General features: G+C 42.6%; 1 protein-coding gene across 4 annotated transcripts in view; it reads left to right on the top strand.

Annotated features, from left to right (window-relative positions):
- Srgap2 (SLIT-ROBO Rho GTPase activating protein 2) overlaps positions 1 to 16,899 on the top strand; it is a 250,890-nt gene that overhangs the window by 183,762 nt on the left and 50,229 nt on the right. For 3 of the 4 annotated variants that reach the window (XM_070041645.1, XM_070041648.1, XM_070041649.1), the window contains exons 8-10: positions 5,834 to 6,058; positions 9,486 to 9,587; positions 10,602 to 10,799. In XM_070041645.1, the coding sequence (XP_069897746.1) occupies positions 5,834 to 6,058; positions 9,486 to 9,587; positions 10,602 to 10,799 (525 nt within the window). The remainder of the gene's footprint in view (positions 1 to 5,833; positions 6,059 to 9,485; positions 9,588 to 10,601; positions 10,800 to 16,899) is intronic. The other variant, XM_070041646.1, reaches the window with a different exon arrangement.

Genomic DNA, 16,899 nt, shown 5'->3' with positions numbered 1-16,899 from the left:
ATTAGGGGAATAGAATAGAACAGCATAATATAGAATAAAACAGAGCAGAATAGGAGAAGAAAACCAGGATTCATCACTGGTATGCTAAGCTTTATTTTGTGAAACTTTACATTAGGTTTGCATATATATGCTTGTGCATTCATTTTTGCACTCATGGATGATGGGAGGGGGAGCATGCATGCGTATATGCACACACACACAAATGCACATGTGTTCCTATATGAGAGAAAGAGACAGACACAGAAGGAAATATAAGATGTATAGCTTACTGTGAGCTGAAGGGTAAAAGTTTGAGAACCACTGTACTAAAAACAAAGGATGTTCTCAGACTTCTCAGGTTTGTGTTTTGTTTTGTTTGTGTACTGGCAATTAAACCTGGAGCCTCGTGTATGCTGGGTAAGCACTATAGCACTGAAGCTGTACCCCTTCCTTTGGTTTTTTAAAATTCTGTTTTTGAAATTGGCTCTTGTTTAACGTTGCCCGAGCTGGCCTCAAACTCAGAATCCTGCCTCTGCTTCCCAAATAGCTGGGACTACAGGCATATATCACTATATGCTGTTCTCAACTTCCTATGAAAGTTTCTGGAGAAAAGGAACTCAGACTCACTCTACCTTTGTAGCCCCTGGTTCTTAAAGAATAGGAAAATGATGATAGTCCCTAAGCCAGCATTTGTTTTTCTTTTTAATGTTCTTTTGGTGTGTAATTTACCTGTGAGGACTAAAGTTAAGTACTGCAATTTCAAGAGTTTAGACCACTTTGTAACCTATTTCTCTATCAAGAGTTAGGATAAATACCTTGGTGAAAGATACATTCCCATTACCTCACAAAATTTTCCTTTTCTCTTTCTAGTCAACCCCCTAATTCAAGACAGTCAGTGTTCAGGTAGATGTCTTTCACTGTACAATAATTTTGTAGATACAAAACTGCATACAGATATACAGTATAGAATTTTTATATGTATCTTCTTTTGCAAAATCTGTGTTGGAGTGTCATCCCTGTTTTTGGCCTCTATCAATAGTTTCTTCCTTTTTCTTGCTGATCTATGCCACCAGTAGTGCTATGGAAGAGGAGTCAACAGTTAGAGCAGGAGTAAGCAGGGAGCCAGGCAGTGCTGGCATCCTGATCTCAACAGTATCCAGAACTGGCTGGAAGACATGAGGTGATCTTATTTCAGTCCATTGCCATCTGTGTTATGAGAACCAGTCTGCCTCCTTCTGGGGTCTGAAGCTCACTGTGTATTTAAGGCATTGAGGATAAGTGAAAAGAAGTTATTTTTGCCAGTACCATTACAAAGACACAAGGACTAGCCTCCAACTTTTTTTATAGTATTCTATAAGATTTAAAGTCAGACTGTAAGAATCTACATGAGTTATACAACACACAGGGAAAAACCTCAACTTTGAGCTCATTTGATCACATTTAAAAACGGTAGGCTCTTTGGAATAGAACCTTCCTTCCCCATACTCATATGGCTCACTTGGCCTACGGTCAGACAGATGAATGAAGAACAGGGTGTTTGTTATCCTGGAATGTTGTGAGTGCCAAGTACATGGACAGAGTATGCAGCATCAGTATCATATACACTAAGGTTGCACCTGAAGGATCTTGGTTTTCCTACTACAAAATCTTATCAAGGTCCATATTTTTCCTTCCTGAGATGAACTTGAAGTGGGCGTTAATAGCACCCATTTATCTTCCCTCAGTCTTTTCTAGACTCTCTGAATGAGAATATCAGCTGGTAAAGGGTTAATGAGCTATGGACTCAAGTTATCACACATCTGGATGGGCTGTCATTAAATTCTTATAAAAATTTGATTTCCCCTGAGAGAGTTTTCATCAAACATTTATATAACCCAGAAATGGCCAGGGGATCTCGGCATGGCCACAGAACTCATCAAAAGCCATGGAAAGCATGCATTGTCCCCAATGTGAGTGAAATAATGTGCTGCCTGTACTCACGGGGTTCTCCTGGGAATAGGACAAAATATTCCAATCTCGTTTACCTAACCTTGCCAGATATTACTTCTTCATTGGAGGTTTAGTTTTGCCCTACAGATATGTAGATGGTCAAGTCTCTGGGAAACCTATTCCAAATCTCACAGGTTAGTTAGCACTGTGGAGGAGCTAGGGAACACACTGCAAGTGAAACCTCCACTCATCCACAAAGAAGTTACAGAAGAATCATATAAATAAAGGCAGCCTTGCAGCCCAGGAACACACCCTGCTTTCTTTATACACTACTGGGTAGAGAGCAACACTTGAGAATTCAGTGGCCACATCTCTTCATTTGACTTAGGTCAGCATTCACCCTATGTAGATGACTTCCCAAGAGACCAGAATCTGTACTTGTGGCATCAGTCCATCAACAGAGCTTTACTGGATACCTATTGAGAGCAAACCATAATGGGGAGGGATGTAAACAGAGCCAAACCCCTAAGACACACATTTGGTTGGGGTGATATGCAGTGGCACGCCACAGAATGAAGGGGGTGTTCTAGGGTTCTAGGTCACATGAGGGCCACAGATGAACAGAGTTCTAAGTAGAGGCCAGGGTAATGGTGGCCAGAGATGAAGGGCTGGCTGGTATCCAGGAGGCTAGGAATCTGTTTTGGATCTTGAAGATTGGGTTTAATTCCGACAAGTGAGAGGAGTGGGAAACATTTCAGGAAGAGAAAATGCTAGGAGCTCAAGGACAGAGTTTGGTAGTGCTTGCTAAGTGTCTACATGGTGCCAGAAATGTGAAAATACTTCTCCTGTTAGCCTCACATGGCTCACAAGGCTCACATGGACCCTAGTTGAGGCTCTGAGGAATTAAGTAGCTTGGCTATGGTCACATAGCTGATTGGGTGTATATATTTTTTCCAACATTCCTCCTTACACAGAGAGTACGTCAGTGGAATGGAGCAAAAGAGGTTAAGGAGAGAGATGATGTTGGATGGGCAGACTGCAGATAGATTACAGTTTGTTCTGGTTGTTTGCCCTTTTTTGAGTTATTTAACTTCACTGAGCTGGTTTCCTAGTCTAAACAATTAAGGTAACCTTGTCTTCATTGGAGTAATTATGAGGATTAAAATGTAGAATTGCATAATACACTTAGTATACCAGCATATATACCAAACTGAGGATGGTGGGTTTTAATCTAGGGAAAAATGTAAAGTATTTTGGGTTCTTCAATGAGAGCAAATAAGTCACATTTTAAAACAGTGAAGCAGACAGCACTGGTAAAAGATCAGGTTGTGAATTAGGACAGAGAAGTGAAAATAAAGAGGAAAGGGAAGTTTCTAAAATACATAAAGTTTCCATTAGTACTGTGTGTGTGTGTGTGTGTGTGTGTGTGTGTGTGTGTGTGTGTGTGTGTGTGTGTGTGTGTGTTTGTGTGTGCATGTGCACACTGGTACTGGGACTTGAACTCAGGGCCTAATGGTCTTGCTTATTTGCTTGTTTATGTTTTTGCTCAAACCACACCTCCACTTCCTATAAAGGTTTCTGCCTCTCTCCAGTTCTTCGCCTACCTACATAAACCTTAGTCAGCATTTCTTTGGTTCCACTAGGCTTATAAGCATAGAGTTCATTATCAAGGTCTATAGAGAGCTAGGCAAGAAGGCTTACAGGTTCAAAGGCAGCCTGGCTAGTTCAGCAGCATCTCTCGGAGGAAGAAGGCCCTGCACGTGCAGCTTCCCAATCAGCTGCCTTTGTCTAGCTTCCATTTGCTCTTCCCCTGAACTGAATTTAATGTCTTTCCATCCTCTGGCTCCAGTTATGCAGTAACTGCTGTTATTCTGTTGAAGCCAGGCACCTGCCAGAGCCTGTTGGCACTGAACCCAGAACCCAGCCCAACGGATGCTCTGTTGCTGAGCTTCTTGTCAGATCCCTGGAAGGAGGAGGCATGTCACATGCTTTTCCTTCCCCAATAGTGGCTGTTCCCAATGTGATCATGATGCAAGGAAAGGCTAGGAGGAGATTAATTTAGTGCTTGCTTGTGTAGTGAAATGACAATCAGACATATGGTCTTGCTCTACCCATGGGTTCTTTGATGTTTCTTCTCAGTTTCTAGGACTCAAAGCCGCTGAAGCAATGGAATAGATAATGGATGGCCAAAAAATTTGGATCTCTATGTCTTAGTGGGGGAAGGGGGGTACGGAGTATTCAAAATGCTATTGCAAAAAGACTTTAAGAGATTACATTTAATCCAAGGATTTCTGAGACTTTTTCTCTAGTAGAAGAATTCTTTCTCTAAACCAGACCTAACATAAAAGTCCTAACATATTGAATGTAAAATTGAATAGAGGTGCTTGGTTGAAGGAGGGAAAGGAGACTTCAAGTCCTATTGGTTGGGTTGCCCATTACCTCTTTCCAGGCAGACTGAGCACTAACCCAGGTCTTGAGAACATCTGTTCTGCAGTTTGAAAACTACTGGCTTGGTCACATCTATTCATTATACTGTCCAGAACACAGGTTCAGGCAGGTAGGAGCCACTTTCCTAAGCTTATCTAATTCTACCTCCAGTGTTGGTTTACCAGTTAGTTGGTTGGTTGGGGTGTGTGTATATGTGTATGTGTACGCATGTGTGTAAATGTGTACATGCATACCAATACTAGGGTTTGAACTCAGGATCTAGAAGTCCTTCCCATTAGCTTTTTCACTCAAGGCTGGCCTTCTGTTACATGAGCCACACCTCCATATCCAGTCTTTTTATTTTTATTTTTTTGGTCAGTCATGGGGCTTGAAGTCAGGGCCTGGACACTGTCCCTGAGCTTTTTCACTCAAGGCAAGTGCTCTACCACTTTGAGCTACATCGCCACTTCCTTTTTTTTTTCCTGTTGGTTAATTGGAGATAAGAGTCTCACAGACTTTCTTGCCCAGGCTGGCTTTGAACCATGATCCTCAGATCTCAGCCTCCTGAGTAGCTAGGATTACAGGCATGTGCCACTGGCTCCCAGCCATTTCCAGCCTTTTGCTTGTTAACTGGAGATGAATCTCATGGACTTTATTGCCCAGACTGATTTCAAACTATAATCCTCAGACCTCAGCATACTGAGTAGCTGGGATTACAGGCATAAACCACCAGCATCCAGCATTGTTTTGTTTTAAATACAGTTGTCTCCTTCATGTTATTTTGTCATTTTTGCTCTAAAAATCAGAACCTATTTCAAGCTATGAATTTCCCACTAACACTTAACGTTTAGAACTTGCTAGTCTTCTAAATGTTGTTTCTGTAGGGCAAGCACTTTAGGACAGATTTCCTGCTGTGCAGTTCAGGCCTGTCCTAGATCACTGAGTTGGTGGGATGATGACTAATAGTCAACCTCCCATTCTCTTCTTCTCCCACCTAAAGCTGAATTTGTAAGAATTTCCTGCTGCTACAGCATTCTGGATTTTTGACCCCTGAAGGCCGCAATAGCCTGGCATGGTTGGTATGTCATGACTTAACCACAGCAACCCTCAAGGAATAACAGGCTATATTGTAACCGTTGGATTTTGTCATAATGGCATCACCAGATAAGTCACAAAATAGAAGAGAATTCTTTAACTCTCAGTCCTTCTCATGTTTAGGGACTAGCAGTAGCTAGTACTTGATAAAATCATGCCACTGGGCCCTTATCCATACTTTTCTGTCTTGCCACATTACCATTCTCTAGGGCATGTTTAAAACCATTGAATTGGGAGGCAAGAACTGAGAAATCTCACCCAGATCTCAGAAGTCATTATGTCAGCCTTCTTTCCCCTCTACAGCTAGGTTCCTTGAAGTAGTCAGATCTGCCCTAGGGGTCAACTCTTTCTGTCAAGCCTTGAGTTGTCTGTGGTGTGCTCATGTGTCTTCTCCTTCCCACAGCAGTGTTGTGACCTAGGCTATCATGCTAGCCTGAACCGGGCCCTACGCACCTTCCTCTCTGCTGAGTTGAATCTGGAACAATCGAAACATGAGGGTCTTGATGCCATCGAGAATGCAGTAGAAAACCTGGATGCCACCAGTGACAAGCAGCGCCTCATGGAGATGTACAACAATGTCTTCTGCCCCCCTATGAAGTTTGAGTTCCAGCCCCACATGGGAGACATGGTGAGGCCTCCTGCATGCTCACATATACCTGCCCCAGGCACTTGAGTATACTTCAGTGTAGTTTCACCACACAGAGGCCATGTTATCCTGGGGAGAGAGAGCTTCCTACCAGGTATATGAGGCACTTTCCTACTCCTTTGGTTAAACAGCCCGTGAGCACCTACTATCTTCTAGATTTGTCTGTGAACTTTGAGGATCGGAGTCCTTAGGTAGCTTACTGTCTGGTAACTGAGGTTGGGAGAGAGTTAGAAATAGCCATAAGGAGGGAACAGCTGTTGTGTTCTAAAAATCATTCTGAGTTCATGATTGTGTAAGGAAAAGTAGAGGAAGAGGCATTCCTAGTGGTGAGGCTGGAAGATGAGCTGAGGTGTGGCCAGGCCCCAGAGGCTTCTGTGGGGGAGGAAAGTCTAAGCAGAGGAATGATGTGATCTTTTGTCATTTGGCAGAGACCTGAAGGATCTATTTTCCTGAGTCTAGATAATTGGGATGAAGGGTGTAGTTTGCTTGGTTAGTACACATAACGTACCTCTAAGAAAGGACAGGAGCTGAGCTGGAAGGTTTGGTACTGATTGGCCCAGGCTTGGGAATGTGAACATAGGGGCCATATTTTGATTTTGTCAACTTCAGTGACTACAATAAAAAGGGTCTAGATAAACTAAAGCGAGAGGAAACAGAAGCAGCATACCTTTCATTGTTCTGAGTCTTTTGTTTACACTTCTTTTGGTTGTATATCCAAAACATAAAGAGGGAACCTCATTCCTTCAGGTAGAAACTACCATTTTACCTACCTATTAATGCAAGGGAGGATGTAATGGGCTTACAAGACAGAAATAAGCAGGATAGACCTTCAGACAAGGCTGGATTTAGGAGCAGGAAGTTTACCAAGACTTGGTTTTTCTTCTCTCTTTTCATTGCCATTCTTAGATAGGCCCATATTCCATTGGAGGCAAGCCCGCCTCCTTACAGGCTAAAATCCAGTGGGAAGAGTGTCGCCCTCCTTAAAAGCCTCATACAGGTCTCACTGTCTTGTTGGTTTTGATTGGGTGATGTGCTTACTCCAGAGTCAGGCATTGCAGCTAGATATCCATTGATTTACTGGGTATGAGCAAAGAAGAGACCAAAAAGCAGCAATGTTCTCTCACCAGGAATGGGATGTCTTACTTTTCACACTTAGACTAGAAAGCCCTGCTCCAGCATTACAACTGTAGCAGTATAACCAAACAATTCACTGTCATCAGTACACACCCATGGAACATAGGACATTTCTATCCTGTAGTCAAAAATGTGGAGATGAGTTCTTTTTTATCCTTCTTGAGGAAAACCAGCTTCCTGACAGTTTGTTTCCATTGCTGTGGCTTAGGAGTTGTCAGCATCTGAACAGATGGCAAAGTGAGATTTCAGTATGTGTAATTAGGGTTGGGGAAAGGGGAAAGGGATATCACCAACCCCTCCCAGGAAGCCCCATTCCTCACCTGCCCTGGCTTCCGGTCAAACTTGCCTTCCAGTCCCTTTTTCCAGCTGCCACTAAGATCATTCCCAAGAATCAGCAAAACTTAGGGACTGGCTGAGAGGAGTGATGCATTTTTCTAGTGTTGACTGAGTTTCCTTCTGAGCCAAACAGCTTGTCTCCATAAAGGGGGAATCCAGATGCTGGGTACTCAGGCTCCTCCTCACCCTGTCAGATCCACATTTCCATACTCCAGAGCACAGCTGGAGTGCATTACCTTGCACCCTGGTAGAGGATCATTGCCAAAGCATGCATCAGCAACTCTGCCGCTTCTTAAAGGAACAGACCTGAAGGTGGATTTCCCTCCATGATTTCTCCTTGAAAAGTCTGGGTTACTTTTTAAAAAATCAATAGCTCATGGTTTTTTTTTTTTTTCTGCCTGGCATTTCCTTTATGTGATAGGACTGATCAATGACTGAGCCAGGCAGAGTCAGGGCCAGACCTGGAGCTTTCAAAGGTTTTAGCCTCACCATCATAAGAGTAGAAATAGAAAGAAGTGAGAGTGCAGGTCATTCTTGCTCTCTGCAGCCAGTCTGGCCCCATCAGTGTGGGTTTTCTGTAGACTGTTGAGGCTGTGGAGGCTGCAGGAGGGAGCTGCCTGGAAGTCCTTGAACTAGGGCCAATGTTCGGGTGGCATTCTGACCGGAAGTCCTGAAATTGGCCTAAGTCCCACACTGACTGGTGTTCTGGGGCCCTCAGCACATGAATTGATGCCAGGCACTCCCAGATGTAATAGGAGGTGGTTCCTGGCTCCACTTTTGGTGCCCCCAGAGGTTTATGGGGCTCTGGATGCCTGACTGGTGACATCAGGCAGCCCAAGAATTTCACTCTTGGCACCAACCCATTCTGGCCATTGAGCTTTCTCCATTGTGTCTGTTATCTAAGAGTCAGAGTAAAGTCAGCCCTGTTAAGATCTATGTGTGGGCTTGGGCCAGCCTCTCAGCTGGGGGAAGAGGTCACATCAGTTGGGAGCTTAAAAGCCAAGGAGGAAAAGGTCAAGTTCCAGCCCCTTGTCATTTGAAGAGAGACTTTTGTTTTTCAAACAAGAGAATGGTCTTTGAGCATGTGAATGCACCCACTTCTTGCTGAGGAAGAAGGAGCCCGGTTCTGTCCAGGTGTGCCTTTTCAGACAAGAGACAGGTAGCAAGGCAACAGGAGCTGCCTCCACATGACTCCTGACTTACAACCAGCCTTCTGCTCTTCATCAGTCACCCTGGGAACTGGGGGAACCTAATGCTGGAGTCACACCCCTGTCAGGAGACAGAGATCAGCTGTCACTTCATAATAGTAATCCTTGGGGAAGGGCAGGTGACAAAGAGTCCTCTCCCACACAGATCTTGTGCAGACCTAGAGTAAAATAATAGCTCTGCCAGATTCCTTGCCCTCTGGAGCCTTCTAGCATAGCTTGTGAACTCATTCCCAGCTTCAGGCTCTCCCTCATTGAGTCAGAACTCTCATGCATGGCCCAAATTTATAAACACATGCTGGCTGCCAACAGCAGCAAGTTAGCCTCCTGACCCACTTCTCTCCTACTTTCACTCTGTTACATGAAGGGGGAGGTGGCCACTTGGACCTCAGGCAGGAAATCCTTGCTGTGCCAAAACATTGTGTTCCTAGAGCTGGGTCTGTGGAGGTACTTTTCCAACCTTCCCTGGAGCTGCCTGCCTGCCCTGCCAAGCACCAACCTGCAGATGGGCTTCCAAAGAGGAAACCCTTGTCTTTCCAATCATATACCCTTCCCATTCCTTTCAGGTGTCTATTTGGTCCTAGAAGGGGTCCATACATGTTGGGGGTTTTTTTCACATACGAACTGCAAGTCTTACACTTTGAATATGTTGAGCTTTGTGAGCAGTAATAGGAACTCCAGAACACCCAAGAGCAGTGTCCTCTTTCTGACCTAGTATTCCTTTCTTCTGGCAGGCTTCCCAGCTCTGTGCCCAGCAGCCTGTCCAGAGTGAGTTGGTGCAGAGGTGCCAACAACTGCAGTCTCGCCTATCCACTCTGAAGATTGAGAATGAAGAGGTGAGTTTGCCACCTAGGAGGCTCAGAGCCACTGTCTGCATGGTGCTATTGGCTTCTTGCTCCTGCCTCTCTGGGAGCAGGTGGAAGGAGCATGCAGAGAATGTCCGGGCTGCCACAAACATTTCCTAGCCAAATGTAGGCTTGGACTTTCCCCCTGATACATCCTGCCCTTGAACTCCAGGAAGTTGCTCTTACATTGCCAAAGGTTGTGCTCTATTTTGAGCTTTTACAAAATGCTTTTTTCCCCCAACTACACAGTTAATCAAAATGGCACTTGGCAGCTGTATGAACGATATTGTGTCTTAAAACCACCCCCTCATGCCTGGCTTTTTCTAGCATTTTCAAACAAATAGAGGCCTTTGACTTTGACACTTCAAACATCTCCATCCTCTTAGGAAAAGATGACTTTCTTCTGGCCCAGCATATTTTCTTTCAGTAACTACTTCAAAAGAGCAGTTTGAGTACCCAGCTTTCTGCTGAGCTCACGTGGCTTCTTCCCTCGTATCTCAATCTTATCTTCCTAAGAATACTGGGAAGTAGATGGGCTAGATTAGATTACCAATAGGGGAGCAAATCCATTGACTCATTCAAAGTCATGAAGCAGAACCAGGGGCATTACAAGACTATGCCCATTGCACATTTTAACTATCTCTTTGTAGGATAGTGTTGGTTTGGATTTGTTTTATTCTCCTTTCCTTAGCACATCTATTGTAATAAATAGCTATTATTAAAGTTTTAAAACAACCATTAAGTAAAAGAGCTGAGTCAAGTACATAGTACGAATTGGGTAGTGGTTGTTAGATCCCCACTGGAGAGGGAAGCATGCTAAAGTGGAGACCACGTATGCTTATCACTCACTTAGGCATGTTGTGTGAGAAGTAGAGCTATACCATCTGCTGGCATCCTCCATCTTTCCCCAGCCCACTGCCTTTCATACTGCTCCAGGCTTCTTCATCACCTGCTACTTTGCAGCCTTCCCACCTCCTGTGAATTATGTTGGTCTTGTCATTATAGGTAAAGAAGACAATGGAGGCTACCCTACAGACCATCCAGGACATTGTAACTGTTGAGGATTTTGATGTGTCTGACTGCTTCCAGTACAGCAATTCCATGGAATCTGTCAAGTCAACGGTCTCCGAAACTTTCATGAGCAAGCCTAGCATTGCTAAGAGGAGAGCCAACCAGCAAGAGACAGAGCAGTTTTATTTCACGGTAAGGGAACTTAAGAAGCATCAGCAGTCACTGTGGCACCCGGGAGGGAGATTCAGAACTCAAGAGTCTTTGTCAGATGTCTGAAAGGCAGGCCTTGAATAGCCTAGATCAAACTCAGGGCATACTTGGAGACTTCTCTGCACTTCAAAAGACAACATGTGCATACTATGTATGCCAAACATGAATCCCAAGTGAAGGAATGAATACTCACTGATATTATTAACAAGAAGATAACTTTTAAAAGTAATTTTTAGCTAGCTAGTCCTCTGAGCTACAGGGAATCAAGATAGGAGACTTTGTCTCTTAGTTCTTAGGAACTATATTCAAATAACTTGGCTAACATTTTTTTTCTAGGGGAAGGGATAGTATGGGGTTTGTATCCAAGTCCCCCCTACCCCCTTTATGCTTTAATTACTTTTCAATCAGGGTCTTGACTTTTTCCCAAGGCTAGCCTATGATCGAAATCCTTGTACTTAATACTTCGTGTATATCTAGAATCACAAATATCACCACCATACCTAATTTATTTGTTGAGTTGAGAATCACACTGACTTTTTCTGCCTGGGCTGGCCTTGAACTGCAGTCCATCTGATCTTTCTTTTCAAGTAGCTGTGAGCCACTGTACCCAGCCCTTAGCACAGTTCATTTGAAAAAGTCTAAAAATCGCTTCCAGGTGGCTTACCTATTGTTGGGAAATTATTTTTCATAGTTATTTCTAAAATTTAAATAAAAAACTCATATATGCAACATGGTTAATTTTCAGAGAATTCTAAAATATTGTCTGTTGTTGTCCGTGTATCACCAACCTCCTTTTAGACAGATGATGGACCTATTTTTTTTTTTTTATATAGTGTTAACAGTCCTTTGGAAGGTTGCTAGCTGATCTTTGGTGCTACTTTTTTTTTGGGGTCTGGTGGGGCCTGCCTGAACTCTGGGCCTGGGCACGGTCCCTCAGCTCTTCAGCTCAAGGCTAGCACTCTACCACTTGAGCCACAGTGCCACTTCCAGCTTTTTTCTTTTTGCTTATGTGGTGCTAGGAATCGGACCCAGGGCCTCATGCATGCAAGGCAAGCACTCTACCACTGAGCCACCTTCCCAGCCCTTGGTGCTACTTTTTAATAATTAAGTTATTTTGAGCTTGCCAAATAGGATTTATTGCCTGGATTAAAATTTATTTCCTCCTTTTTTGATGACCAAGAAAGGAAAAATGAAGTTTGCAGATGTGAGATGAAATGTGGCCAGTAAATATGTGTACTGATCCTGAGTGAAAGAAATCAGCTTCTTTTTTAGTCATGAAGCATAGTCTGCCTTCAGTAAAATTGAATTTTTCTTCCAACTGGAACAATTTGTTTGATTCTTCTTTGAACATTTCTCTTTCTTCATTAAGAACACTAATGATTTGCTAAGTTTTTTTTTCTTAATTCTGTTTTTTTAATTAGTTAAGCTCAAAATCTTTGAGGTTTTTTTAATCCCAGAGAAGACCGTTGAAAGGGAGTGATTGAAGAGTATTATTCTTCTAAAATAACTTAAGAAAAAAACTGCTATACAAAGAAAAACATGCTCATTATATGAAACTTAGAAGTAAAAGGAAAAAAATAAAAATTATCTGTAACTATACTGCCTAGAGATATGATAGTTTAGGTAGAATATGTCTATATACCCCTCCAGTCTTTTTTTCTCTCCATCTACAAAAACATATATAAGCTGGGCACTGGTGGCTCATGCCTGTAATCCTAGCTGCTTGGGAGACTGAGATCTGAGAATCATGACTCAAAGCCAGACCAGGAAATAAAGTCTATGTTTATCTCCAGTTAACCACCAAAATGCCAGAAGTGGTACTGTGGCTCAAGTGGTAGAGCATTAGTCTTGAGCACAAAAGCTCAAGACAATGCCCTGGCCCTGAGTTCAAGCCCCAGGACCAGTGTGCATGTGCACAAACACACACACACACAAAACCCAAAACACTCCCAGAGCATATAGTATATATTTCTAACTTTACTACCCCAAATGGGATATTGCTATGTATGTTGTTTTATAATTTGTCATTTAATTCTAACATTTTTTAAACATATATATATGAGTAAAATACCTAACATCTATACAAAGAAATGATAGCATGAAATTTTGACTCATTCATTTCTTTTTTTTTTTCTTTTTTTTGGGGGGGGTCCGGTCGTGGGGCCTGAACTCTGGGCCTGAGCGCTGTCCCGCAGCTCTTCAGCTCAAGGCTAGCACTCCAACACTTGAGCCACAGCGCCACTTCTGGCTTTTTTTTCTTTTTGCTTATTTGGTGCTGGGGAATCGAACCCAGGGCCTCAAGCATGCAAGGCAAATGCTCTACCACTGAGCCACCTTCCCAGCCCCTTGACTCATTCATTTCTATAAAATATTTATTAACACATTGTGTAGTTTGCAGTGTTCAATAACTGCTGAAAATTAATTTTTATCACTATTAATTTTTTTTTTTTGGCGGTAGTGGGGCTTGAACTCTGGGCTTGGGCGCTATCCCTGCACTCTTCAGCTCAAGGCAAGTGCTCTACCGCTTGAGCTACAGTACCACTTCCATTTTTCTAGTGGTTTATTGGAGATGAGAGTCTCACGGACTTTTTTTCGGGCTGGCTTTGAACCGTGATCCTTAGATCTCAGCCTCCTGAGTAGCTACGATTACGGGCGTGAGCCACTGATGCCCAGCTTTATTCATTATTATTAAGTCACTTACTGATCATGTATTGCAGACTTGCTATATGTAAGATCTGTGCTACAAGCTGGGAATGCTGAAGATGTAAAAGGAAGAAGGGATGATAAGACTGGATATGAAAAGGGAAAACTTTCATTTTTAATTTCTTTATAGTTTATATTTTTCTAAACAATTTCAGTGGATTATATTTTGGAATTTAAGAAGAAATATCCCATTGTTTGAGATGCATGCATGCACATGTGCATGATTAGCAACCAGGATGAAGGACACTAGGAAAGCATCATACACAAGGTGACTTTGTGCTTGATCTTGAAGGACAAGTGAACTGGGCAGAGAACTGGAGAGAATTATATTCCTTAAGGAAAGAGCAGCATGTGCAAAAACATAGAGACATGCAGAAACCTGGGTTACATGTGGATAGAACCTCATGACTCCAAGGGAGGCAATGTTCCTCCAACCCTCATTATCTAAGAATGTTCTCTAGAGGCTTTTTTTGGGGGGGAGGGCAGTGCAGGGGATGGGAGGGAGCTTGAACTAAGGACCTGGGTGCTGTCCCTGAGTTCTTTTGCTCAAGGTTAGTGCTCTACCACTTTGAGCCATGGTCACTTCTCATTTTCTGGTAGTTAATTGGAGATAAGAGTCTCATGGGGGGCTGGGAAGGTGGCTCAGTGGTAAAGCGCTTGCCTTGCATGCATGAGGCCCTGGGTTTGATTCCTCAGCACCACATAAGCAAAAAGAAAAAAGGCGGAAGTAGTGCTGTGGTTCAAGTGGTAGAACGCTAGCCTTGAGCTGAAGAGTTGAGGGACAGTGCCCAGGCCCAGAGTTCAGGCCCCACGACCGGACCCCCCCCCAAAAAAAAAAGAGTCTCATGGCCATCCTGCCTGGGCTGGCTTCAAACAGATCCTCAGATCTCAGCCTTCTGCATAGTGAGCCATCAATGCCCAGCCCTAGAGCGTTTTTAATAAATACCAGAGTTATTCAGCTATTTTGTCTGGGCTTCTTAAATATAAATGACCTAATCTTGTGACATTACAAAAGATTTCCACTTCTTAAATTAAGAAGTTTGTGACATAAAATCTGTACCTAATATGGTTTTTGTCAGAATTACTTTTTGGCTTAGGTGAATCTAAAACATTTGTACTCAGAGTGGACCTATTCAGAAATGGCCCTATTCAAACTGGTGACCTCTTAAATTCTGCCCACCTTTCTTTACCTTGTATCTAAATGTATTAGTGTCCTATAACACATTTTCTGTCTTTTGTGGCCATGATGCTACTTATCAAAGTGATGTGCAAATTTCCTTGGCTAACAGGAATACTTTTGTCTGGGCTTGTCCAGCAACAGATTTACAAGAGAGTTCATCATTTTTGTGACTGCTGCCTGAAATGTGTTAGATAATTTATCTCATGATTAAAGAACTTTTTTTTTCTTTTGGATAGTGAATGCACATTTGAGAAAAGGATCCCACGTTAAATGAGGCCCAGGCTTGCCAAATGATACAAAGCCCTCTGGTGCTTCTACAAATGGTTCCCTCTTTGTTTCTCTGTGTCCTTCAAAAGCATTAGAACAGCACATTTTGGAAGCTTTCTCTTAGAAAAATTGAGAAGAGGCTCCTTGTTATGGCTTGACTCCTAGATAGTTGTTCTGATGATTAAGAGGTCTGCTGGGACAGTTTTCTGTCAGCTTGTGGCTGTCATCAAATTAATCTCAGGTGACATGAATTCAAAATTTGAAGCATGTCCTAAAAGCTCATTCCAGGAATCTCAGGAAAACTACCATGAAATTTTAAAGTTTGAAGTGATTTTTACAAATTGTATAACCAGCCAGGCACGGATACCTCATGTCTGTTATAATTCTAGCTACTTGGGCAGCTGAGATCTGAGGATCACAGTTCAAAGCCAGCCAAGGCAGGAAAGTCCGTGCGACTCTTATCTCCAATTAACCACAGGAAAACCAGAAGGGCACTTTTTCTTAAAGTGGTAGAGCACCAGCCTTGAATGAAAAAGTTTAGGGACAATAATATCCAGGCCCTGAGTTCAAGCCCCATGAGTGACCAAAAAAAACAAAAACAAAAACAAAAAACCATGTAACCCAATCTTGGTCACAGTCTTCAGCAATAGCTGTCTGGTCCCAGGTACCAAGCTTTTCCTCTGTGCACTGTTGACGCAGAGCTAAAGGGAAAGGCTCAGAAACAGTGAGGTATTTTCCTCCTTATTTGCCATAGTCAGGCGATAGATACCACCTAGTATCCCCAACTTTGTCTATCACTCATCTGTAACATCATTCAGAAATGTCTGCTTCTTTTATATTGTGATTTTTAAAAGATGTAAAGATTTTAGAAAGTTGTACAGGAAAAAGTCCTTGGCTCCTACTTCTCCCTTCTGCCATTATTTGAAACCAGTTTAATTCTGTATCCTTCCAGGGATATTCTCTGCATAGGCAACCGCTAACGTATAAGCAAATATTCTTTCAATGCAATAATTACACTAGAAATCTAGTAATATGAAATAGAAAGGCCAATAAAACCATGCGACTCACACTGTTTTCACTTTGCTTTTATCATTTAATTTGCTCTGGATTTTATTTTTATGTTAATCCAAAAAGATTTAACTCCTTTTTTAATGGCTGGACAGAATTCCGTTGTGTACATGTATCATTATTTTTCATGGACAGCAGTACTCAGTGTTTAGCTGGTGTTTCCCCAAAGTATTTCTTTGGATGGAGCCTTAGAGTAAGGGGTTTTTGTATGGGGAGTGGAGAGGGTTAAGGGCTGTGGACTGGTAAAATAACAAAGCCAGATTGCCTGAATTCTTAGGAACAGGTCTAAGTAAGGTAATGGGAGAGCTCCTCATTGGAGCAGTGTGTCGTAACTACTAGATTTGAGAGTGTGTCTGAGACTTTTTTTTTTTATCTTGGTATTTTGTAGGCTTGCAGGTACAAATGAGTGAATGCCCCTGCCCTACTAATTATACTGGGGAGAGATGTGCTCCATTTAAAGTTTACTCTATTATGTATTCTGTCTAACAGCTGTTTCCTGCTTTAAAAATTGACAAGGAGGAGGGGAAATGTCAGCATGCCTCAATAGTGGGAAAGCAGCCACAATAATGACATCTGTGTGTCTCTGAACATAGGGCTGGCTAGGCCTAGCTCACGCCTCCTCCACTCTACCCCTTTGCTGCAGTGGGTGCTTATAGCCTGGGGTTCACACAGATTAAGTCTAATGCATATCCAAAGATCTATGATTTACACCCCCATAATGAGTATATGTAAAGGAAAGAAATCTTACCAAAAAACGTGGAACGTATTCTTATGCCCCCTTTTTAAGTCCTGAAACCTTCTGCTTTGATTTAGCTTTCTTGTGTATTTGCACAAAGCAGAGAAGTTTAGGAAGGAACTGTTTTT

Source organism: Dipodomys merriami, unplaced genomic scaffold (genome assembly GCF_024711535.1).
Source record: "Dipodomys merriami isolate MVZ:Mamm:240054 unplaced genomic scaffold, mDipMer1.0.p SCAF_31, whole genome shotgun sequence".
NCBI classification, from domain to species: domain Eukaryota; kingdom Metazoa; phylum Chordata; class Mammalia; order Rodentia; family Heteromyidae; genus Dipodomys; species Dipodomys merriami.
Note: the sequence above shows the minus strand (reverse complement) of the source record. Positions and strands in the feature narration are given on the sequence as shown.